The sequence below is a fragment of the Mus pahari genome, chromosome 2 (assembly GCF_900095145.1).
Source record: "Mus pahari chromosome 2, PAHARI_EIJ_v1.1, whole genome shotgun sequence".
Taxonomy (NCBI): domain Eukaryota; kingdom Metazoa; phylum Chordata; class Mammalia; order Rodentia; family Muridae; genus Mus; species Mus pahari.
Window position 1 is genome coordinate 110,717,043 of NC_034591.1, and position 26,081 is coordinate 110,743,123.

Consider the following 26,081-nt stretch of genomic DNA (forward strand, 5'->3'; position numbering starts at 1 on the left):
AAATAAAGAAAATAATAATAAAAAAAAATTAAATTGGAAAAAAAAATCCACCTAGTCTCATTTGTACTGCAAAACTATTCTTAGATGGAGGCCTTCCACTCGGCATGACCATCTATCTACCAGGGGTAAAACTCTTAAATCTGTTTATTCTCCAGCAGTTGCCAAAAGCTCTTCGGCTGGGGGATCTCTGTTCTCCTCCCTTCTCCTGTCTGAGATTGTATCTGACTTGAGCTTGTGCAGGTCGTGTATGCATGCTGGAACAATCACTGTGAGTTTGTATGTGAACCTGCCCTACTATATCCAGAAAACTGTTTCGGTGTAGTCATCCATTATTACCGGTATTTACAATCCTTCAGCTCGCTCTTCTACAATGATCCCTGAGCTTTCTATTTTAGGAGTGAGCATTCTGCAGTCTCTTACTCTGTGCACCTAAACCACTTGTGGATGTCTGTATTAACAGCCATCTACTACAAACAGGAGTTTCTCTAATGAGGGTTGCGAGATATATTGATCTATGGGCATAATGGTAAGTCTGTTTAGCAAAAGACTAGCAGTAGGTTCTCCCCTAGTACCTATGATCTATCTGTATGGGTTTGTGAGGTGGGACTTAAATCCAATTAGAATGTGGTTGGTTACTCCCAGAATGTTCATGCCACTACTGCCCCAGTGGGCATGTTTTTACAGGCCAGTTGTTACTTTCGCTATCAGAGTATGGGTAAGACTGATGATTTCTTTCCTCCTCTAGGAAATTTTTTTCCCACATTCTTTGACTCAAGTATATAGTTTGTCCACCAATACAGTTTTATTATCAAGTTCTAGAGGGTACCCAATATCATTGGCTGTAACTTGCAATGTTTGGACATCTATGTAACCTAACTGGCCAAAAACTTCAAAACAGGTAACCCATTCTAAGCATTGAACTTTTTATTTGTTAGTGTATGGTCTAGTAGGGGCATTGTTTCCTCGCTCCAGGGTAATCCCACTCTTTTGATATATGCGCGTGTATATACTTTAGGAAGCTTCTATAGTGGTAGGCCTCCATATGACTTTTCTTGGAACAACATTAGTATTATTTATCTCTCTCTCTCTCTGGCTCCTTCCTCTACCCTGTCCTACTATACCCAACCTCATACTAACTCTTCCTGATCCATTATTACTCTTTAGCCCTTTATACCACTGAGTTCGTTCTAGTTTTCTTCCCTTGAAAGCTCTCATCATTGCCCTTTATTAATTTCCTGACATCTATGGATATTCCAAACAAAGCAAACATATCTGAAGATTCAAATGTAACATACACAAATGATAGAAAATATACGATGTTTCTTTCTGGGTTACTGCACTCAGAATGATTGTTTCCAGCTCTGTCTATTTACCTGTGGATTTCCTAATTTCATTTTTCTTAAAAGCTAATATTTCATTGAGTAAACATATCACACTTTCATTTTTTTATCAAATCTTGATATACCTTTGGTAGGCCATACACTGTTCTCATCCATTTTTTTAACTTTTCAGTTTGGGGGGCAGGAATACAAACTTCTAAGGTATGTTTTGTGATTCTCTAAACTTCTTCAGTATCTGTTGTGATTACATTACTAATTTTACTAATTTGAATCCTCTTTCTCCCTAATGGTTAATATGGCTAACAAACTGCCAACCTTGTTTTCTTTTTAAAGAACCAGCTCTTTGTTTTATTTTTTGTGTTGTTTCCCCCCTCCACCTCCTTAATTTCAGCCCTGACTTTCATTCTTTTTGTCTTAGTTTGATTTTTTTTTATTGCTGTGATAAAAACATGATAAAATCAACATGAAGAGGAAAGTACTTTTTTCATCTTACATCTTACTGTCTATCACGAAGGAAGGAAAGTCAGGGCATGTGCTCAAGGCCCACAATCTGGGGGCAGGAACTGAAGCAGAAACCATGGAGGGACACCCCTTACTGGACTGCTCTCTAAGGCTTGCTGTGTGCTTTCTTATATAGTGCAAGACCACCTGCCCAGGGATGGCACCACCCACAGATGACTTGGCCCACCCATGTAGATCATTAATAAGGAAAATGCCCCCATAGACTTGCCTACAAGCTAATCTGATTGGGGGGGGGGCATTTTCTAGTTGAGGTTCCCTCTTCCCAAATGACCCTAGCTTAGTCAAGCAGACAAAAAACAAACAAGCACACCCCTGTCTACTGCTTTAGGGTTTTGTTTGTTATGTTTTCCCTAAGGTCTTCAAGGCAACATAGTTAGTGGTTTGAGCTTTCCTCTTAGGGCTATCTTCACTATATTCCACAAATTTTGGTGTGCTGTGTTCCCATTTTCCTTCTCCTTCTTGATTGCTCTTTTGGCCTAACTGTCATACAGTAGTGTACTGTTCAGTTTCCAGGAGTCTGTGTACTTTCTATAGTTTCTATTGCTGGTGAAATCTGGGTTTATTCCCTTATGATCAGAAAGAATGCAAAGTGTGGTTTCAATTGTTCTATATTTGTTAAGACATGTGTCAAGTCCTGATACTAATTTTTTTTAAAGATTTATTTATTTATTATATGTAATTATACTGTAGCTGTCTTCAGACACTCTAGAAGAGGGAGTCAGATCTTGTTAAGGATGGTTGTGAGCCACCATGTGGTTGCTGGGATTTGAACGCCGGACTTTTGGAAGAGCAGTCGGGTGCTTTTACCCACTGAGCCATCTCACCAGCCCCCTGATACTGATTTATTATGTTCTTTAACTCCAGAGTTTCTCAATATAGGCTTTTAATACCCTCCCCCCTTATTTAATGATCGGTCTATTGGTAAGTGGGGTACTGAAACCACACACCATCACCATGTTAGACTCAATCTGTAGTTTTAGATCTAATAGTGATTTTGTTATAAAATTGAATGCGATTATATTTGGTGCACAAATGGTTAGACCGTAATACTGTTAGTGGATTAATACTTTGATGAGTATGAAGTATTCTTCTTTATCCCTTCTGAATAGTTTTAATTTGAAGTCAATTTCCCCAGATATTAGAATAACCACTCCTCTTGTTTATAATTTAATATCTTTCCCTATCATTTCACCTTATGGTGGTATCTATCATCAATTGTGGGGAGTATTTCCTGGAGGCAGTGAAAAAAATGGATCCTATTTTATAATCAAATTTGTTAGTCTGTGTGTCTTTACTGGGGAATTGAGATCATTAAGAGCTATTATTGAACAATATATATTAATTCCTGTTACTTTATGGTATCTTATTAGACATCTATTAATTAGTGTTCTATTCAAATAAAGTTAAGCTTGATTCTTGGGCAAGTTTAAATCTCTTTCCATCTCCATTGCACAGCTGGCTTATCAGTCATAAATTCTATAAATCTGTATTAATCAGGAAAAATATTTTCTTTTTCCTTTGGTATAATTGGTAATTTGCTGGGTATAGTAGTGTAGACTGGTATCTCTGGTCTTTCATAACTTATCCAAGTACTTCAGGTTTTCAGTCTCTACTGAAATATTGAAATCTCCTCCTCCTCCTCCTCCTCCTCCTCCTCCTCCATACCCTTTATTTGTTGTGTACATTTACTATTTGGACTGTTATGAGGAAAAGTTTCTTTCTTGTTGTATCTATTTATTGCTCTGTATGTCTCTTAGATTTTGACAGGCATCTCCTTCCTTAGATTAGGAGTTTCCTTCTTGGATTTTGTTGACAATAGGTCTTTGATCTGAGTCTCTTTTCCTTTTATACATGTTATTCCTGAGTACTTTCACTTTTTATATTGTCCTAGAGGTCCTTGTATATTGTGTTCGTTATCTTTGTTGTTACTATTCTTTCACATTCTTTGACTAAGTGATCCAATTCTTCTGGAGTGTCGAAGACCTGAATTCTTACTTTACCTTGATCAAATCTATTGGGGAGTCTTTTCTCTGAAATTCTTGTTTCCCTTTGAGTTTTATTTCAGCATGTCTTCTGAGCTTTCATCTCTTTTTAAAATTCTATTTACACATTATGAATTGCATTCATTATTTCATTCCATTGTGTTTTCTCTATCTCCATTTCAGTATTTATTTAGATCCTCTTTCAGTTTTTAAATTATTTTATTGTTATCATTTTGAAGTCTTTGTCTTATACATTATCTAAGTTACTTCTCTTGGAAACATTGTTACAGGACTACTAATTTTTGGTGGTGACCTATTGTGTTGGTTATTCATATTGTTTGTGTTTTGGTGATGAGACCTAGGTCTCTAGAGTTAGGTCTTCGGTAAGGTCTCTTCATATATATATATATATATATATATATATATATATATATATATATATATAAAATCTTGTCTTTTCTTTGTTGAATTGTTGTTTTAAATCTCTGTTTACTGCTATTGCAACCTGTAGGGCTGTAGATCAGCAGAACATTGATCAGTATCAGGATAGTCTTGGGGCAATTCAGTGTTGATGATCAATGGGGCATTAGAATAATCCCAGTTCAGCTTAGGCTTAGGGAAAGTATTTGAGTACAGGAGAGAGTGGGGCCTAAGGGGCAACACAAGACACATGATCTCCAGGCAGGGAAGGGGGTTAAGTGGAGTTGTAATGGAGTCTTGGTTTCCTACCAAGAGAAGGTTAAGTAGGAATGGGACACACAGTACTCAGTATTTAGAGAAGAAGTTGAGGAAAGGGAAACCATGATTAGAACATACTGTACAAAAACATCTGTGTTTCAATAAAAGAAACAAACAAACAGGGGCTGGAGAGATGGCTCAGCAGTTAAGAGTACTGACTGCTCTTCTTAGAGTTCCTGAATTCAAATCCCAGCAACCACATGGTGGCTCCCAATCCATCTATAATGGATTCTGGATTCTGGTGTGTCTGAAGACAGCTACAGTGTACTCAAATATATTAAATAAATAAGTGAAAGAAAGAAAGAAAGAAAGAAAGAAAGAAAGAAAGAAAGAAAGAAAGAAAGAATAAACAAGAAAGAATTCCATATGATATCACCTTGTCATATTTTAATTAGTAATTAGTTTGGTTTCTGATGGTGCATACAATCAATGTCACAGATTTAAAAATGTGTAATAGCTAGGCACACCTTTAATCCCAGCACTCAAGAGGCAGAAGCAGGTATATCTCATCTAGTTTAAAACCAGCCTGGTTTGTAGAATGAGTTTCAGGACAGTCAGACCTACAGGGTAAAAACCTGTCCCTGTCCCCCCCCACCCCCCCCCCCAAAAAAAAAAGAGAGGAAAGGAGGGGGGAGGAGGGAAGGAGGGAGGGAGGGAGGTAAGGAGGGAGGGAGGGAGGAAGAGAAAAGAAAGAAGAAAGAAAAAGACAGGAAGGTGGGGGGAAAAGAATTCCTACAATCCTCAGGACTACAATACACAGGACTACCTGTTAGGCATCAAGAGAGAGTGTGGAATTGACAGTGTAAGCCTGTAAGGGTGAGGGCCGAGGACCAACACAAGATATGACCTTCAGGCAGGGAAGGGGGTTAAGTGGAGTTGTAGTGGAGTCTTGGGTCCCTACTAGGAGAACGGTAGCTAGGAATGGGACAGGCAGTACTCAGGCAGGTTTGGGGAACAGGTAGAGTTGGTCATGAGAGTGTAGGGTACCTCCCTGGAGAGGAGAAGCTGGAGAGTGAGTCACAAGCGTGAGTAGATTTGGCAGCACCAGTCTTGAGCCCCTACCTGGAAAGGGGGCTAGGCAATGGGCACATAGTCCTCAGGCAGGGTGGGGGGAGGCAGGTCAATAATCATCTTTTTATTTACCTTTGCTTTTTAATCTTAATGTTTTAAATTTCTTTGTGATTGCACAATACACATAAATTTTAAGAGTTGCAGAGATTATAAATAAATTAGTAATTTAATCTAGTTAATTGTATCATATTATACTGTTCAGTCTCGAATAACAGTACTCCAAAGAATGATCAAGCTACAATATTGTTTCCAGAAAATGTAACACTTTGAAGACATTTACATGGTCAACCCGGACATTAAAATATCCCTGTGGATTAGTCTTTTTTTTTTTNNNATCTTGTTACGGATGGTTATGAGCCACCATGTGGTTGCTGGGATTTGAACTCCAGACCTTCGGAAGAGCAGTCGGGTGCTCTTACCCACTGAGCCATCTCACCAGCCCCCAGGATTAGTCTTTATCAGAACTAAATCAACACCATAGCAAGGTATTGTCTCAGTCCAGGCAGAGTGGCTATAACCAAGATATAAGTTGTATATCCAGTAGGAAAACAGCCCAGAAATTCCTTAGAAATCTAGAAATGAAACCATATAATCCGGCAATGCTTCTCCTGAGTATATATGTATATGATGTCCATGTATATGTATATGATATCCAAAGAGAAATTGGCATGTAAAACATATCCTCACTCCCATGTTTATCATTGTTCACAAAGGTCAAAACAAGTCATCAACCCTAAAGAAAACACAATTTCTATAGACAATGGAATAATATTCCCCAATGGAAAGTCATTAAAAACTGGGGCTGAGGATGTAGCTCAGTTGATAACATGTTTGCCCAGTGTGCCAGTAATCTCAGCACTGGAGAGGTGGAGGCAGATGGATTTCAAGTTCAAGATCATCCTTAGCTATATACTGAGTATCATGCTAGCCAGGCCTACATGAGACTTGTCTCAAAAACAAAAGCAAAGACCTACCAGGATTATATGAAGTCTTTCTCTTCCATCATTGGCATCAACATGAATGAGCATGAATGACATGAGGCTAGATGAGTAAGTCAGGCACAGAAAGACAGATACCTCGTGTTCTTACTTGCATGTGTAAGACTCACTAGCTGTGTAACAGAAGAGGAGAGGGCAGAGGAGAATAGCAGCAACCAGAGGCTGAGAGGAGTATGTGAAACAGAGAGGACAGTTAGCAGTAGCATAGATGCAGTTAGCTAAGTGGAAAAACTTCCAATTTACTGTAGCATGATAGAATGACTGTGGCTGTCACTAAGTAATTACACAGCTCAAAACAGCCAGTAGGGAGAATTCTACATATCCCTAACACAAAAGATCAGTATTTGAAATGATGAATATCACTTGTGGTCCAGCCTGGTATTGAACTCATGACCTTTGGTTTCAGTAGCCCTACAGACTTGCAGCTCCAAGTATATGTCATGATCTGATCCTTACATATGTATGAAATATGAAACTGTACCCTGTAAACGTAACTACAAGATGTCAAAAAAAATTATAAAATTAGGTATGAAAAGACTCACACATAGAGAACTAGTTAGATAATTTATAATACTAGATTATTTATAATATAATCCCCAAACAAGTAAGGAAATGGAATTTTTCCCCTCCTTGGTTTTGGCATAGAAATTTCACTTATAGAAAATACTTTTAAATAGTAAAAAAAAAAAAAAAACTACAAAAAAATTAAAACAACCTAAAAATTTACCCAGAGGAAGAAAAGTACATAAATGATAATGCATTCATATGAAGAACCATACAGTGATTTGAGAAAGGAAAACAAGGCGTTCTCTATTACTGAACAGCAAGAACCTATTAAGACAGAACAAGAAACAGAAGAACAGGCATCAAAAGCATGCAGTGCACATGGTCCTCTGTATAAAACAAGAAGCTATGAGCACACAGACACACAGACACACACACACACACACACACACACACACACACACACACACACACAGGTGTGTACATGCATGCATGTTAATACTCAAATGAACTTTAAAAACATAAACATAAACAAAAACAAACAAACAAACCAAAGCAAACCGGGAGTTCCAGTCAGCAGTCACGCTGAATTCCAGCCAGGCAGGCAGCATTCCGCCATAGAAAACACTGTGATGTTTCTTTATGATCTGTGTAAACACACTTCCAGGCAAAACCACCTCCTGGTAAAAATGGAATCCTATTTCCTCAAGATAAAAACAATTCCTAGAAGTCCAACAGTGACAACCTATGATTCAGTGAAATAGTATGTGTGTCCACATCAAACCAAGAAATGTATGTCCTTACGCTTAAATGGTAAAAGAGAAAAAGTATTTGCAAAGCGAGTCTTCAGGCTTTCTCATGTCTTACTGGCAGGAACCATGCTTAGGTAAGTTAGTCTCTTCTTCCTTCTTTAGACTCTTCCAGAGTCTAAACGCTCTGCCTGGACCACTGCAGGCACTAGGAATGCCCCAGGGCAGCTGGAGAGCTCACCTTCATAGGTGCCAACTTCCAACAGGGTCCCGCTCTGCTCAAGGTCCAAGAACTCCTTCACAGTCAGAAAGCTGTAATCCACGCCAGGCACTTCTCCTTCTCTGGGAGACCGGGTTGTGCCTGCAGCAGAAAAGACAAAGGCCCAGGATGCTATTAGTCCATTAGAACAGGGAGTTCCAACCTGAGTAATTAAACAAACCTGCTCTGTAAGCTGGCCTGCCTAGAACTCAAACAGGGGCCCAGGAAAAGCAGCTTCTTAATAGAAAAGCATCCCCAATTCCACTGCCCTTCCCCCCAGCAGGGGAAAGGGAACACAGGTAATCTGTAGACAGCTTTAGCATTTGTTTTGTTTTGTTTTTAATGCAGAAGCAAATAAAAATAAATAAATTCAATGCCACACAGGCCATGCTCACAATTATCTGCTTTTAAGACTCTAGTAAATGCCACAAAGTTATCTACCTGTATTGTTATCACAGGCATTGGAATCCTTACTCTCAATACATCTGGCAAATTCCAGTGTAACAAGGCTTTGAAGAAAACGACACCACTGTACAGGCACAGCACCTCAGAGATGCTACTGCCCAATCTGTGCTTGGACATCAACTAGGGATTAAATGCTGCTTCTCTCCAGGTCAGTCTTATGCTCCGTAAAAAGTGAACACCCATGAGCTCCGAGGACAGAGAAAGGACGCCGTGAATGAAAGGAAAACTCCCCCTGAATTAATCTGTTCACACTCTCAACAGCTAATCAATGTATCCATTTCTCTTAGGAGATGGCATGTGCCACTGAGAGAATTTAAGACATTCTGCGCAGGCTCTGAACTGTAGAGCTATCTATCACATTTCAACATAGTGTCAACCAAAGAAAGGAAGCTACAAGGGGAACGTGGTTCACATATACACCAAAAGGGAAAACAAAGATGCAACCACACAGTATGTACTGGGAACCTGTGATTAATGTTATAAGGAACAAAACAGAGCCATACAATACGATTTCTGATCCTGTGGCAACCTTACAAGCCTACGGCTAGGGGATGAGATGCAGAGCTGAGTTTACACAGCATCATCGATGGCGGTGATTTAAAGTTCACCAGTATAATAAGCAGGGCTTTGCCTTTTTCCCAGAACATGTTCCTTGTAATTGTAAAGGAATTACATAAGCAACTCTATGTGAGCAGCGGTTCTAATACCCTGAGTGTTGTGCAGCATCCAGTACCTCTGAATAAGATGGGTGTCGACATGCATATACTGTGTAGCTATAATTTCCTCAGGTCAAAACCCTTAAGAATTGCTTCGTACTTCATTTCTTAGTGTTCCAAAATTTTGAAATGCCTTAAATCCAAATGTCTTACAAGATAGCTTCAATTTTTTTTTTTCCAATGGAACAGTAGTTTCTCAAATCCAGCACATGGCTTCCAGGCAAAGAGCCTACTGTGTACCATTTATAACTTTACTCCTATAATCATTGCTGGGTCCCACTTCTGGTTCCCTGCAGATAAAAAGGTAGTGTGCTATCTTTACATTTCTATCCCAATTCTCACAAGCTAGGATCTTTAATGCTAGCTTAGCATGTTCCATCCCCAGAAAAGAAAACCAGACAAGCAGGAACTCAGATACCAGCATGCAGTTAATACATGAGAAAATAAAGAGCACCATATACCACTGGGGAGAGCAGAGGCTTGGATGGGAAGGACAAATCTTCCATCTGGCTCTCCACTCATGGTCTTAGGCATGTCCTTAGTTTCTATTACTTTTCAATGTCCTTGTTGCAAGACGGGATTAACAATAGTTTTTATAGCACAGGTTCGCTGAACACATCTACTGAGGTAACACTTGAAGTCAGTCACCGTTACCTGGTATTGTTTTTAATGTTGCCTGAATTAAATGAGTTTTTACATTCTTATGCTTCGGATTCCACTATAACAATGGGCAATTATACAAATATGAATGCATGTATGTGTGTATATAAATGCATTGTTTGCATCAGTTATTTAGTATTTTCTGAGGTCCCAGTGCATGTCAAGTGAGAATGGAAGCAGAGAAAGCATTGGTAAATAAAGCAAGGTTCTTGCCATAACGAAAACTGGCCATTTTACTGTGAGACAGACATATGCACATATGCACACAAGTGCAGAGTATTATTTTTAGGTAAAAAGAATGTCCTGGAAAGTATCGTTGTGCCATTCAGCCTACAAGACGGGATGCGGAGGAAGGGGGCAAGTTGAGGAGTGCAGAGGCAAGTTGGGGTTACGAACCAGGAAAGGCCTGGCTCATGCAAGATGTCAAGAAAGTGTCACGGGCAGGGGGACAAGCTTCCTGGAGGCTTTGGTGTGGGCATGGCTTGGCATGCTGGGGAATCACCACTGGGCTATAACAAAAAGATGGGAATCAGTTGAGAATAAAAGCAAGAGGCTTCATTCAGGATGGGGCCAGAAGAAATATTTCACATTTTATACTCCTAAGGAAGACAGGAAGCTACTGGATGGTTAGAGCGTAGCAGGGCCTTGAGTCAACATTTACTTCTAAAAGATCTTTGACTCTTCAGAGAGAGAGCTGACTATGGGTAGAGTTGGGGAGGCGGGCAAGGAAAGCAAGATGGTGAGTCAGGGGCAGTTGCAGTGCCCAAGCCTGAGAGAGGCAGAGATCAGAAGGTTCCGGCGGTAAGCAGCAGCCAGCAGCTACTACAAAACACACAATCCTTAAGTCACTATAGCACGGTCCACAGCACAGACTATCAGCAGTACACAACGCAGGGCTGCAGAGACGGCTCAGTGGGTGAGAGTAATGCCTGCTCTTCCCGAGGATCCAGGATTGGTCCTCAGCACTCACAACTGGCCAGAACTCCAATTCAAGGGGATCGATGCCCTCATCTGGTCTCTGCGTGTACCTCCTGTACAGGCTTCGCAGACACACAGGCAGGCAAAACAGCAATACACATGAACATGAAACACAGAGATGAAGACATGTAACTCAGCCTGTTATACTCTTACTGAAAATTCTCAGGGTCCAAACCTGTGTTTGGAAGCTCCAACGAGCCCATGTATCCAACCATCCTCTATGTATCAAAGTCTAGCAGGGCAGAGGAAGACCGTGATTCAGTGGAGCCACACTGGGAAGAACAAGAGGTCTGATAAGCCCCAGATCCATCTACAAGGTGCTGCTCTGAGGTCAACACAGAGTGCAAGAGCTATGCATGACTATGCAGGGCCAGTGAAGCTGGGGTCCTGCCCACCACTGTCCAGTCTGTCTTGCAAAGTAAGCAGTCAGGACTGTGGAACCCTGGGGGGAGGTAAGTTCCTCCTTTGGCTGGCACTAGGATGTCAGTCGTTTCTTTCCTCAGCATGAGGTTTCCGGGGAAAATTTAGTGGGTTTATTTTTTGGGGGTGGGAGGCATTGTTTCAATAGTCTGTTAATACAAGTGTCTCTTTAAAATCCTCTCTCCTATCAGGAAGGTTAGAATTACTCTGTCTGCATTTTAAAGACAAAGATAAAGTAACTTCTGGTGGATTAGATGTGCTATGCAAGAGAGAATAATGAAGAATTAAAAACATTTTTAACCTGGACCAATGGGCAATGTTGTTTATAAAAACTGAAATCATGGAATAAATTGTTCCAAGAGCTCCCTCTTGGGGGTCAAAAAGTTCACCTTGGCTGCGTTAAATTTGAGATTAGACCCTTTGGTAAAGAGGAGGAACATCTGAAGGTCAAATGGAAACCGAGACATCTGGAGGGCTCAGTTAGCAAGCCAGGGACATCTGATGGTGGAATCCTAAGAATGACAATCCAAGGAGAATCAGTAGGAGAAGAAGTCAAGAAGCACTGGCCGGACAGGAAACCCTTCTACTTTCCATGCTAGGGACAGGAGGAAGAAGCAAAGAAGGCTGAGGTCCCAAAGCCAAGACAAAAAAGGTGTCTAGTCAGCAACTTGTAAGGAGCTACTAGCCAATGGCACCCTGGGAAATCCCAGCATGGGGCAGGGATAGAGTCTCTCTGGACATACTTTGAGAGGATCTACTTAGAGGATCATTCTTAGGGTAATAAACTCACACTCAGCCTGCATCCACAAATTCCATCGACCTGGTCCATGCAAAAAAAAAAAAAAAAAAAGATGAGGCGAAAATAAACCCCAACAGGAGTCCTTGAGCCTTTCATGTCTTCCTAGACAGGGCCTCCTCTCCTTCAGCCCAACCTGGTTCATATTTGCCAATTCTTTTCTTCATCCAATTTGCCAGATTTACTTTAAAGACAACCAGTCACCCCTGGGTCTTAATTTCCTGAAAGGGTTGGAAGTAATACGGAACCTCAAAAATTACATTTTACAGGAGAAATGAAACTGCTAGAGACACTGTCTTCCCAAGGAAACAAATCTGCTTCAAACCGCTTCTGAGCTGCAGGGAGGAGGTAGGAAGGCGGGTGCCTCTCCACCCACTGGACTCACAGGGTTTATTACCCAGGCGAAACCTGTCCTCACTATAGGCTACCAAGAGGGTGACTCCCAGGGATGCTCTGAGCAACCCACTCTGGATCTGGGCCAGCTTCCCAGGATCCATTCAGAGAGGATGCTGGGGAAAAGGCCATAGGGAGGGGCTCCGCCTCTTCTTTTCTTGTAACAGAATGACAGGCTGCTGGCTGGACACACGCCTGACAGATGGCATTTCAAAGGGATTTCGGGAGCCATCTGGGGTGGGTACAATTATTACAAACCGTGCTTCTAACAAAGCCAGAAGGGTTACTTCCTGAAAGAAGAGAAGTAAAACAAATTCTATCATGCTAGGAAGACACATACAAATATACCAGGCTAACAAACTCGGGTTTTCTGCAGCCTAAAATGCTACCTTCTGTTTGCCGAGCTGGAAACCAGGCCAGCAATATCTTCCAGTTATTAGCTTTAAGCGCATAAACACAGCGTTTCTCTTCTTTGAGAAAAGGAGACTATCAAACACTGGGGAAAACAACAGCTTCTAGCTCCTAGATGTTTACATATAAAAAGGCATTACACATTTAATCAACAGTATATTTAATTTGCACAAAGAAGTTGGATTACTGTTATATTCCCTGTGCTGGTGAGCCTGAGATTCAGGCAGGGAAAGTAACCCATCCACAGCCATAGAAAATATCTGAATGACAACAGTTCCTATCATCTCCCATTCTAAACTAGGCTCGGACAACAGAACCTTCCGTTAGAGCGATAATGCTTCGTTTTGGTGCTACCTAACATGTAGGCACTAGCACTATGTGGAAAGTGGTTCCTGGGTCCAAGAAATGGCTCAGAGGATATGGTGTGTGCCATGGGCACATGAGGATCTGGGTTCAGAGCCCTAGCATCCACATAAAAGCCAGGAGCAGAAGAAATTCTAGTCTGTAATTCCAATATAAGAATGGGTAGTGGATCAGAGCTTGCTGGCCAACCAGTTTAATCAACCCGTGAGCTCCAGGTTCAAAGAAAGACTACATTTCAAAAAAATAAAAAATAAAATAAAATAAGATAGGGAGAGAATAGAAAAGATGCCCAAAGTCCACTTCTGGCTTCCACATGCACAACTATACACACCTACATACAAACATGTACAGATACACCCACATTGGGGTGTGGTTGGCACTACTGAGCCTGTGGGACTGATTTCAATATTATTTATTTTTAAATGTGAAGAACAGCTGCCAATAGCCAGCAAACTAGCCAGGATTCCTCTCCCAAAAGGGAATCTGAGTTGCTGGTTTTACACTGTGTATTGATACAATCCCCTAAAGACTTCTAGCTCTCAAAATAGCAAGAAACATACTAATCTTAAACAGCAAGACATCTTGAACCACTATTTGAAAATCTGCCATTTAAAAGCCCGTAAATGCTTTCAAAAATGATCTAGTCAAAGACTATGTTTTTGTCCTTATTGACTATGTTTCTTGGGGGAAAAAAATCTATATATTTAAGATAAGTTGTGATAGCATGGATTGCAACGAGATGAATAAAATAAAATAAAATAAAATAAGGAGGGAAAACAAGGAGCCTACACAGGGGGACGACGGGTCTGAGCATGGTGGATGTGCCCTCAGGAGCAGGTCTAGCTCTGTAACTGCAAATGGCAGCCATGTTTAGATGGCAGGCACTTGCCACAAGGAACGCTAGCAATGTGCAGTCAAGTGACACAAACGAGTCACGGAATAATAAGTCACTATTGCTGCATTTCTCCCAAGAGCAGAGGATGAAAGCCGAAGCTTTATAAGCTTAAAGTCTAACAGCTCAACGGTTGGAGGAATACTAAACTCAACACTGGGCACTCTGCAGAGGGTGGCTGCAGAGACAGTGAGAGAGGAAGCAGCTGTTCCTTTCAGTAGCTACCTCTCATAATCTGAACTGTGTTGACGGGGGCGTGTATTTATCTATGCATCTTATAAAACAATTACTTGAACATTTTAAGACCGAAGTCTTTGACACTCATCTCAAGCATCTTTAATCTCAATTTATTTCCCACAAAACCACGCAAACAAATGATAGGCTCCAGCCTACTACACTAACAATGCATTTCAAGGTTTCCCAGGTGACAGAAAGCTAACACCAAGGTCAATACCACAGTTTTAGAGAAGGTGGTACTATTTTCCCACCTGATTTTATTTTCAAAACTTAAAGTGTTAAATCATTAAAGTCCTCCTTAATTGTCTTAAAAGTACTGGTAAGTTAGTAGTACCTAAACAGTGAGTTCCCCAACCCTTTCTACCACCAGATCATAACTTAATTAATCTGACACTGTGCTACTGAAGGTATCGGTGAGAATCAGCAATGGCCCTAGAGTTCTCCTAACAAAGCCTGAGTGGCTGTTTGCTTCTTATGCACATTTTATGGTCCATAAACTTTTAGTGTACCTGGCTTCAGTGACCCTCCCTGAGGAAATCAGAAAGTGACCTTCTTTGCCATCACACTCTGCTCGGTGCAGCTAAGGAGAGGACACTGGATAGAAAGCCCTTCTAGAGATCCCCCTACAACCCTGAGGTGGCTGGAGAGACCGTAGAGCTGAAACCCCACTGCTAAGTCGCCTGTACTGACTCAGGTTACCAACACAGGCAGGTTTCCAGACATGCCTTCTCAATGGAGTTCTTTCCCAGCAGCTGTACAATGGGTCTCAGGCCCAGCCTGCTAACGGGGCTGCGAGCATCTCACTCTGATCCAATAGCCAATGTGTAATGATGATATTTGCTGCTATATTAATTTGAGTCTTGTTTATCAAAGCCTAGCATGACTTCAAGGAGATTACTTTCATTTCATGGTTTAGGACAGTTGAACATGCTACACACAGACAGCATTTTATCTTGTAATACAGCTGCTTGCATCTCTTAGACATCCTAGATACTGGATGGTGAGGCCAGCCTTATGCTAGTCATTCTTCAGTTAATGTAGACAGAGCGCAGAAGTGTGCACTGCCACCGTCTCTCTAGCTTACTCCATACTAACATCTCATACTACTTTGTTTTACAGCTCTGAAGATTAGCAGCACTAGTAACGTTAGCTCTTCAAACCAAAGTATTTTCAAAAGCTTCAACATGACAATTCACTAAAAAGTTACACATAAATGAGCCATACATTCTAATAACCCAACTCTGTGTTTCTTCCAGAGAAGTGAAATACAAGTTTACAAACAAGTATATATGTATATGTACATACACGTGTGTGTGTGTGCGCGCGCGCGTGCGTGTGCGTGTGTGTGTTTATGAAAGCCTCATTTGTAATCACCTCAAGCTGGAAATGACCCAAATGGTCTTCAACTGGTCAAACTGTGGCGCATCACTGCGATGGAACAACACTCAACAAAACAAGCATTACACACAACAGTGTGGATGAATCTCAAATATATTGTGCGAAGTGGAAAAAAGAAATCCCCAAACCCAGGCCTACAAGGCTACCTGTAGTATAGTACCATTTATATGATGGTCTATAAAAGGCAAAATCACTACAAGGCAGACAAACTATCACAGAGACATAGTGTGGGTGGTATGAGTCGACTCCACAGTACACAGGGGCGTGCCAAGGTGGTTAGGGAAGAGAGGATACAGACACACTCTGCTTCCCGACCGCAGTAGATGGATATTCTAGACTTATACATTTATTTAAGCTCATGGTATACCGTCTTAGCTTGTTTTCCTGATGCTATGATAAAATACCCTAACAAAAGGAACTTAAGGAAGGGCTCATTTTGGTTCACAGTTCGAGATATAGACTATAATGATCAGGAACTCAAAAGCAGTGGGAGCTGGGTGGCTGGTCACACTGCATTTACAATCAGGAAGCAGAGAGAGAGAGTGTGTATGCTCGGTCCACTTTCTCCTTATATATAGTCCAGGATTCCAATCTAAAGACCATGCTACCCATAGTGGTTGGGTCTTCCCACCTCAATTAACACCAGTGAATGCTTCTGCTTATTAGTTTTTTTAACAAAAGGAAATGTTTAGAATTTCATTAAGGGAAGGATAGATTTCATTTTGTCATAAATACCAACCAAAATTAAACCCAATAAAAACAAAGGTTGTTTATCTAATCTGGAGCCCAAGGTTTGAATCCTTTTATTATAAAATGAGATAACCACTGTAGATATCTGTAAGCATCAGATGGAGGCCATCTCCTCAACATAATTATAAGGCTTTTTTCATAACTGGAGCAGCTCTAACACAATACCAGAGACCGACAAGCCTGTACTTCACATAGTGCAGGCTCTTCGGGACTGGAGGTGGCTATTCTTTTACTGCATCGTGTCCTCACATGGAGGGAGGAGGTAGGGAGGAAAGCATGAGCTCTTCCTTTTTAAATGACATTAATTCCATCATGGGTAATTGATACTGTTGTAAGCCTCCCTAAGCTCTTCCTAGAGGCTCGACTTCTAAGCATCACCACAGTAGCCGTAGGGGTTAGAGCCCAGAGATAGAGCACTGTGTTAGTGCCTCTGAGCAACAGGCATGGACAAGATACAGAACAGAACTGAGAGAGTCCTGACTTGTGTCCAAACTGTTCATGATCTGATTAGGCTCATGTCCTGCCTGAACTGATGCCTCATTGCTATCAGTAATAATAACTAAAAAAGTCATCATATAGAACAGTATACCACAAACAGACATGAAGAAGACAGACCAGGTCCCAGCAAGGTCAGGACCAAAATTCTGGAGGCGTTATCTCTATGTGCCCTAAGTGCTGATACAAGTCCCTCTTTTCTCAAAGACAGTCACATGATCAAAGGGAGTTGGTTTTTCACTCCTTGGGGACTCTTCTTTTTAAGCCTCCCCACCACGGTACAGAGGTGTACAATAGTACCCTCATCTCTCCATCCTAGACCTTAAAACAGAATATTCAACAACTGTGTCTTAAACAAAATAGATGCTTGACAGCAGCTACATTTTCTCCTTGCAGCTACAATTCATAAACTGGGGCGCATCCACCTCTTCCCTGTGTGTGAACACCACCTAATGGAGTCTCAGGAACAGCACTGGGAGATCCCATCCACACTCTTGGCAATGGTCCCTTATGCAGAGGACTCAGAAACCTGGCCAACTAAGATAGGACGTATCTATTTTAGCTCTGTGACCCCTAGCTCTGTTCTCTATAACTGACTTGCGTCAAAGAGAAGAAAGCTGTGCCAAATCCAAGAAGCTTGAGGGAAACTCCTCAAGCTGTCCATATCTGTCATTTTAGAGGCAGCCTACCCTCAGTGATCACATGTGTGCACATGTTGTGCTTCAGTAGGGATTCTGTAGACAGATAACAGAACCACATGATGACACAAAAAGGCACAGAGAAAGCAAACAACAAAGTCTACAGCTCAAAAGAAAAAAGGGTACAGAAGAGGAAGAAGTCTTGCCCAGTTCTGAGACCAAATTAATTGTGTAGCTGGCTGGCTTCTGACCACTCCTTTTTATGTCTTCTATCCTTATTTGTACCACAGTATGTCATATCTTTGGGGAATATACTGTAGATATACAAATCAATTCACACAGAAGGATACAAACTCATGGCCAATTAAGTCATTTTATAATTCTATATGTGTTAGCTTTATCACTCCTAGTATTGACCCAAAAGACTCAATATCAGTATACAGCAGAGACACTTGAATATCTGTTTATTGTACACCTATTCTAAATTATGGAAGCAACCTAGATGTCCAACATCATAAAAATGGGTAAGAAAACCAGGGACTATGTACACTAGGAAAATTTTTCAGCCATATAAGAAAAGAAATGTTGTGTTGCTTAAAGGAAAATGGGAGCAATGAAAGATAATCATATTAAAAATAAGCCAAACACAGACAAATATTCTGTTTCTTTTTCCTCACTTGTGGAACTTAGATTTTACTGAATATATAAACTACCCCTCGTTTCATTAGAAGTAAAATATCCAGGGAGACAAAAAAAAAAAAAACAACAACAACAACAACAAAAACCCAAAAGTAAAGAAAAAGGAGAGATTGTGACGAATAAGAGCATTTAAATAAGCACAAAAGCCCGAAAAAGAAATCTTGCCCGGAGGTTGGGGGGATCCATATTTATACCAATGTTTATAGTTTATATGTATTGTCCTATTTCATCCTCATGGGAATCCTAGAAGGTAGGTAGGGATCATCACAGGTGAGATGATATGTAGAAAGAGGCACTGTGTCATTTGTCAAAATGATATAGCTAGTGAATAGCAGAATTAGATTTGAAGAAAAGTTATGGTCACAGAAACACCAGGGTGGGGTGAGGGGCCCAAAAATGAGGTGGCCTGAGGTAAATTAGACGAGAAGAAAGCTGATAAAGTATTCTCAGGATTTCCAGGATCCCAATCCCAAGTTGTATGGCATCCTATCACATTACCTTCTAACAAGAGAAACCAGGTAAAGATCCCCGCCTCCATTCAGTAGCAAATTCTAGTACACAGGAGCACGGGCATTAGTTGTTGCTCTTCCCCTTTGCATGTGGGAGAGAATGCTAGCACACACAAGCGCAGAAAGCCTGCAGTCATTAAACACAGGGGAGCAAAGTTCTCCTGATGTTGCTGCTTCATTCTAAATAGCAGCAAAAACATTCAGGAAATAAAAGATGAGGATCTTCACCGTGAGAGGATGCCCTTATCAAAGGTCAACCTCTGGGGATTATCTTGGCACACATTTCATCTGACTACAATTCAGTAAGTGAGAAAAGACAGTGTGAACGGGAAAGGCTGTCTGTGATAAAGGGGCACTGAAGGTGATTGTATCCAGCATGGCAGGTGATACTTTAACGGTCTCTGGAGTCACTACACAACTGTTTGTATATAACGGTATAGATTCATATTCATTCCCAATGTTTTCAAGTGGGCAATTTTTTAAAATGTATGAAGAAGTGATTATTTGAATGAAAAGCAATGGCTAATTAAGAATATCAAACGGTTCTAATATTAGGCAGCTTGTTTTCTTAGTTTAATAGGAAAAAAAAAAAAACAGTCCAGGAATGACTGCTAATGAGCATATGGTTTCTTTAGGGACAATGTAAATATTCTGCAATTAACTAGTTACAGTAGTTATGTGAATATAATACAAACCAATGAATTGTACACTCCAAATGAGTGAATTTTATGGTACCCAAACTGTAGCAATCAGACTGTTAAAATATAAATAAATGTTAGCTGGGCAAGGTGATGCATGGTTGTAACTCTCATGCATGGAGCTAAGGCAGGAGGAATCCAAGTTAGAAGGCAGCTTGGGCTATGTAAGGAATTTTAGGTCAGCCTTAGCCACACAGTGAGCTCCTAATTCAAAATAGATAAAAATGTATGTATTATGTGTGTGTTAGTTACCCTTAAAGATTAAGATGCAAGCAAAACCTAGTTTCTGCTCTCAGTTTTCAGAGAAAGTCAGAGTTCAGAAGTCTATGTCTACTTTATATAATTTTCCTAAACACTTAAGAGATCTTGAGTTCTTTCAGAATTTGTATAGAGAATCTACAAAATCTAAATTCAGGCTTTGTAAATTCAAATCTCAGAGCTCAGGGTTTTACAAATTGAGTAATGAAGATCAAGTTCAACACCATGGTTTCTTTATCTCTAAATTGGAAATAATTATGATAATAATAAAACACTACATGCTTCATGTAAAATGCTTAGTTGGGTTAGAATATGTACTTGTGACATATCAGCTGTCATTATTGTTATCTCTTCCACAAACTTTGTAGTTCAAGCAAAACACAATAAAGGACGAAGGAGTCAAAGCTAGTGATTTTGCTGGGACAGGAGGAGGCAGACTACAATTGTAGCTCAGTGACAGCCAGCTTCATTCTCTTGCAGGGAGATCTGGGTTTGCTCTGCAGCACCACACATAAACAAGAAAGAATGACCCAGCTATTGATCGTTTGCTATACTAACACAGAGCACGGGCTTTCTTCACATAATGCCCAATTTCACTCTCCAAGGCAGGGTACATTTTTAATGCCTTAACACAGGTCTCCACCTTTAATCAACATTTTTCAAAGCCTTTCACACGATGTACATGACGTTACCTACACCTCCTTGGGTTATCTTTAGATAACAAATCACACGGTCAGCATGTTGTGTAAACAGCACCACTTTAGTTAATCGCTCATCATTCAGCACTAACACTGGTATTGATTCACAAGAATGTGCCTATTTGTCTGAACATAATGTCTACATTGGAAAAACCTCAATCCTCCCAATCTCACATCAACCAGGATATTCCTCCTGTGGCTGACTCCTTTTCACTGAATGAATGGAATACTTATTTCTTTAATAAATAACATATAAGTGGATTCAAAGACAGATAACAATTAATGTTTCGTACTTTGAGCAATTCTAAGAACAACTCCAGATAGATATAAGAACAAAGCTCTTGCTGATTTAACAACTACAAGGGTTTCTGTTTCACAGTCATGATAATTTTTGAAGCCTTCTCAGCCATTCAGGCAAATATTCAAGAATTTGTGAATTTCATTTTAGCTCCCATAAAGTACACATTGCTATGTCAAAGTCAATAACAGGGCATGCTGTGCAGCAAGAATGATAACACGCTGGAAGAATAAAGGGGACTGGCTATAAATGAAGCCTACATTAAGAGAAGTGGACTGCCCATGTGTGTAGACTTTGTAGTATAAGGACAGCATCTATGGAATGATACTGGAGGTTGTCTTTTGACCTTGATATTTATACATGTGAGCGCGCATGCACATGCGTGCGCGCACACACACACTGTACACAAAAGAATATTAAAGAGAGTAAGAAGGAATTAGTGTCCAACTTTCTAACTGTGTCAAGGAGAAATGTTTACTATTATAAGTTACTTTAAATAATTACACAAGGATTTTAAACTGTTTTAAAGATTTTTAACAGAACCTGGCTGTTTTCAATGCAAGCCTGTCCCCAATCCCAACATCAGGTAACCATGTTGCCTTCTAAAATGATAACATTATTTAAACCTACAGGAGTCTCATTAACCACCAAATGTATATTTTGCCATTGTCATCTACAGAAACAGGGCCTAATGTTAGTTAGTTAGATAAGATCCAATCATTAATCAAATCAATGATCACAAGTTCTTTATTGAAGACACATATTTGTACACTGATCCTTAAAAAAGAAGGATTTGTTGTGAAATATAAGTAAGCTTATTTTCAAAAGGGGGGGGACATAGTTTGTTTGCCCCCAAATGTGAACTGAGTGTCCAAACACAGGAAGCCGATTGTTCTCACTCCTGGTTTCATTTAATTCTTCATTCCTGTCAACAGCATCTGCTGGTCAAGGGCAGAGGGGGGTGGGGGTGGGCAACCTTACTTCCTTCATTTAGCAGCAAAAGCTGACTGCCATTAGCTCCCTGTCAGCTAGGGCAGCTGGGGGAGGTGATAAATGACCCAGGGGAGCCCTTACCAGCCCCCTCCTCAGATCCTGAATTCTTAACCCATTTACCTAGCAGGTACTGTCTCATCTTCAGGGAAACCCATCTTTTTTGCCCAGAATGGAAAAGTGTCAAAGTCTTTACTAAACCCACCAGTCATTACCCAGAGGTCCATGGGTGTGACCTGACAAACCAGAACACTAAAACAGTGGGGAGAACTTGGTAAAGGGAGCTTGGGCCTTCTGAAAGTCTTTTTTCTAATTCAACACGAAATTCAAGTTATTTCTGAAAAGAGGGATGAGAAATTGAAGACAGCAGTAATTCCCAAGTCAGTCACTTCAGGAAATGTTGTAAAGGAAAAGATTTCTTTCTTGTTCTATAAAGGTAAAGCAGGAAGGGAGCCATGTAAGCAAAGCTGCAGCTTCCGACCCCATGACTGATACAAAGAAGAAGATGAAACACTGGAAAAAGAAACAATGTCTCCGAGGGCTTGGTGACATCTATACTACAAGTTCTTGTTCTTTTTATCTCTCTAAATTTATGAAGAAAATGGAGGTGCTAGCAGGAAACTGACTGGGGAAAGACGACTTTGCCATCCCAGCTGACTTACCCAAGGTCCCCACCCACTGCCCTATAAACAGGGATCACTGGCTGGGCTCCTCAGCCAGCAGTACTCTGCAATAATGCAAGCTTCCTGTGAGCAACACCGACCAACACTGATCACCACACCAAAGGTTATGGGGAAGAAGCCTTTCTCAACTGTTGCACTATCCTACCGCTCCGACCCAGGATTCTCAAGCAGGGAGAGTGAGGACGTCCACCTGACACTTTCATAGGAGGCAGGGGAACTGGATCAGCAAAATAATCCAAACCAACACCGATGATGACAGCAGGTGCTCAACAAATGGCAGAGATCTGTTATCCATGTCACCACTATAAAACCTGACTCAGGTGTAACTTGGTGTCCTTTCTTCTTGAAACTCCATCACAATCACCAGCACAGGGCTGGATAAGAATGTATGGCATACTTGCTATCTTTCAATAGCGGCATCGAAACTCCCACTTTTCTGATTCTGCAGTTTATGCCTAAGAGTAAAGCCATCGCAGGGTGCCTCTTCTCAGTGGCCTCCTTCCTCCTAAGGCACTCCAGGGAGTACTCTCCCTCAAAGGCCTCATGCCCACATTCTTCTATCAGATGGCTCGTTGTTTCAAACTTTATTGCAATATGTGCACGCTCAGGCGTATGTGCACAGATCTGGATGTCACAGCTTCTGTGGAGTCGCTTCTCTCTTTCTACCTCTACATGGTTTCCGGAGATCAAAGGCTTGCATATCAGGCTTGCACATCTGTGCTTCTACAGGCTGAGTTCCCTCACCATCCTTCAAATGACCAGTGTTCCACCAACAGCCTTAAGGCTGTTCCCAAACCTCCTTCAAGTTTAACTTAAATGTCACCTTCCAGGGAAAGTTTCTTGGCCCTTTATTCCAAGTCATAGCCTCTCACCCATCCAACTCCTTCTATTCCTCCTTCAGAGCTTTCCCACCCTGCCCTTCCTATTCCTCCACTATACCTGTCCTTCAGCCTCTCTGCCACTTCCATTCCTCCTTTTCCTACACTATACACATCCTTCAGCACCCATCCCTAAATGCTGGGCAGTCACAGTGATCCGCACGCAAGCCCAGAGTTTGAGAATGGAAGACAAGGAATTCCTGGGTCAAGCTAGCTAGCTAGACTAGCCACACTGGCAGCTCCAGGGTCAAGTGAGAGACTGAAGCAATATGTAAGAGACAGAACAATCGGGAAAGGTGCTGGATGCTAACCTCTGCGCTACACACACACACACACACACACACACACACGTGCACATGCACGTTATCCCAGCACACATTTGAACATGCATAACATACCATAACACACACAGGAGTGGGGGAGGGTGGAGAGTGTAGGAGATTAGTGAAGCTTATTTCTATGTGTTAAGGAGGCATTTCCAGAGGCACTGAGATACTAGGAGCTCTGGCCTAATGGTTTAATCTACAAATATATTCAAAGCATAACTAACTACCTTAGTGTAGAACCATGGAAGGACAGGTTGGAGGTGCCTAGGGGCCAAGCATCTGGGGCCTGTCTTAGCCTGGCCTTCTCCATTAGCGCTTTATTCTGCTTCACATGATGAGGTTTTCTGGTTTTCCAGACCATGAGGTAAACAGCTCCTGTGATACAGCCCTGTGCCCATGATGTTGTATCTCATCCACAGGGAATCATGAAACTTATAGACTGAAATCTCTCAAGTTGTGGGCTGAAATTACTAAGATCTCGGTGAGCATAAATCTTCCACCCACGAAACTGACAAGAGGGAAAGGCATTTGTACCAGTTTTGCTTTCACACCTCAAACTGCAAACTTACTCACTGCTTGGGCAAAATGTTCACAGTTAAGATGAAGAGGCACCAACATGAGAAGGTGCAGAAAGAACACTAAGACACTTTGGAGAGACGACATTCATATACCTGATATCATAGAAGTTGTTGTTGCTTTTAATCTCTCACTGTGTCTATTTATACATTAAATTTTATTGTGAGTATGTAGATACAGTAGCAAACATATTGATACAGGCTTGGTGCTATTTCAAACATCCTCTGGGAATCTTGGAATAGCTCTACTGTGCATAAAAAGTATGCTCTGCACACTGCTATGCCTGAAGTGTTTTCCCTCTAAGTCCTGAGCAGCAGAAAACACTTTCCTATGGGAGCATACAAGCTCTGTGAGAACAGGGCCCATTGTCTCTCTTGTTACTGTGTAATTCGAAAATCCTGCAGTATCATCTGGCCTATGCTCGTTGCTGAGTAGACATGGGCTGGGAAAATACTCCAGCTGGTTAGTTGCTTAAATATAGCAAGAAGCTATGATACATACACTTCACTTGAAGACATTCTTGCCTCCCGAAAGCCTCCCTTGACCAGGACTAGAAATGTCTTTTCCCAACTGTCCTCTGATGGGCACTCATTTTTCTTTCATATCACTTCCACAATCTGTAATTAGTTTATGTTTCTGTATAGTAATTTTCTCCCTCATTCACCACAATATTAACACTCTAAGGATTAGGGCTGTGTCTGTCCCAGTACATTCCCAGGGACAAATGCAGCAAGGCAAACAGTTATTGTTGGAATTTTGTGGAACTAAAAGGTACAGAGGGACTTAGATATAATTTCACAAGAGGATGCGCTCTTGGAGCACACTGTCCCATAAATGAATGGTTAAGAGAGGTTGGAATTAGGAGGAGTCGCAGTGAGACCCTAGAATCCCGAGTGGGTAGCTTATTAGACTAAATCTGAGCTGACAGCACCACAAGATGTTAAGTTATATTAATGAAATAAGATACTTTATAAGCTTCCGTATCTTGCTTTCAGTAAACTTTTAGTAAATACTGTGTGCCAAGTTTAAGATGCTATATACCCCTGTCTCTAAAACCAAAAACCCAAAAAACAAAACAAAACAAAAAGATGCTACATACAACAAAAACAGGCAAAATAAATAAATAAGTAAATAAGTAAGTAAATAAATAAATAAAACCAAAGTCCTCTCCTACTGGATCTTATACTCTAGTAGATGGAGAGATATAATAAACACCCCTAAATAATATAGTATTGTTGTTGTGAGCAAGAACAGGGTAGAGAATTCTGGGTGGCAGAAACCCAAATACAAAAGGAGCCAGTTACACAGGTGCACGAATCACAACTATATAGCCACTTTAAACACAGCAACTGTTAATTAAAATGTTGTGTGAAGGGGTCAGGCATGTAGGCACATGATTTTAATCCTAGCAACTGGGAGGCAGAGTCCAGCCTAATCTACATAATAAGTTCCTAGCTATCCAGGGTTTGAGACCCATCTTTAAAATATAAAATAACAAAGATCTATGAAGGATTGGCAAGAAGGCACTAGCCCCACAGGCCTGGTAACATGAGTTTGGTCCCCAGAATTCAGGAAACAAAGAACCAATTGTACAGCTGTCCTCTGACCTCCACATGCACTCCATGGCATGCCCCCATGACAATAAATAAAACATTTAGGGTGCTGGGTGATGTTCTGCCAAAGTGTCTGTTAG

General features: G+C 41.0%; 1 protein-coding gene across 30 annotated transcripts in view; it reads right to left on the reverse strand.

Moving 5' to 3' along the window:
* Magi1 (membrane associated guanylate kinase, WW and PDZ domain containing 1) overlaps positions 1-26,081 on the reverse strand; it is a 612,319-nt gene that overhangs the window by 129,175 nt on the left and 457,063 nt on the right. For all 30 annotated transcript variants that reach the window (XM_021190697.2, XM_021190696.2, XM_021190700.2 and 27 more), the window contains one exon: positions 8,146-8,265. In XM_021190697.2, coding sequence (XP_021046356.1) covers positions 8,146-8,265 — 120 coding nt within the window. The remainder of the gene's footprint in view (positions 1-8,145; positions 8,266-26,081) is intronic.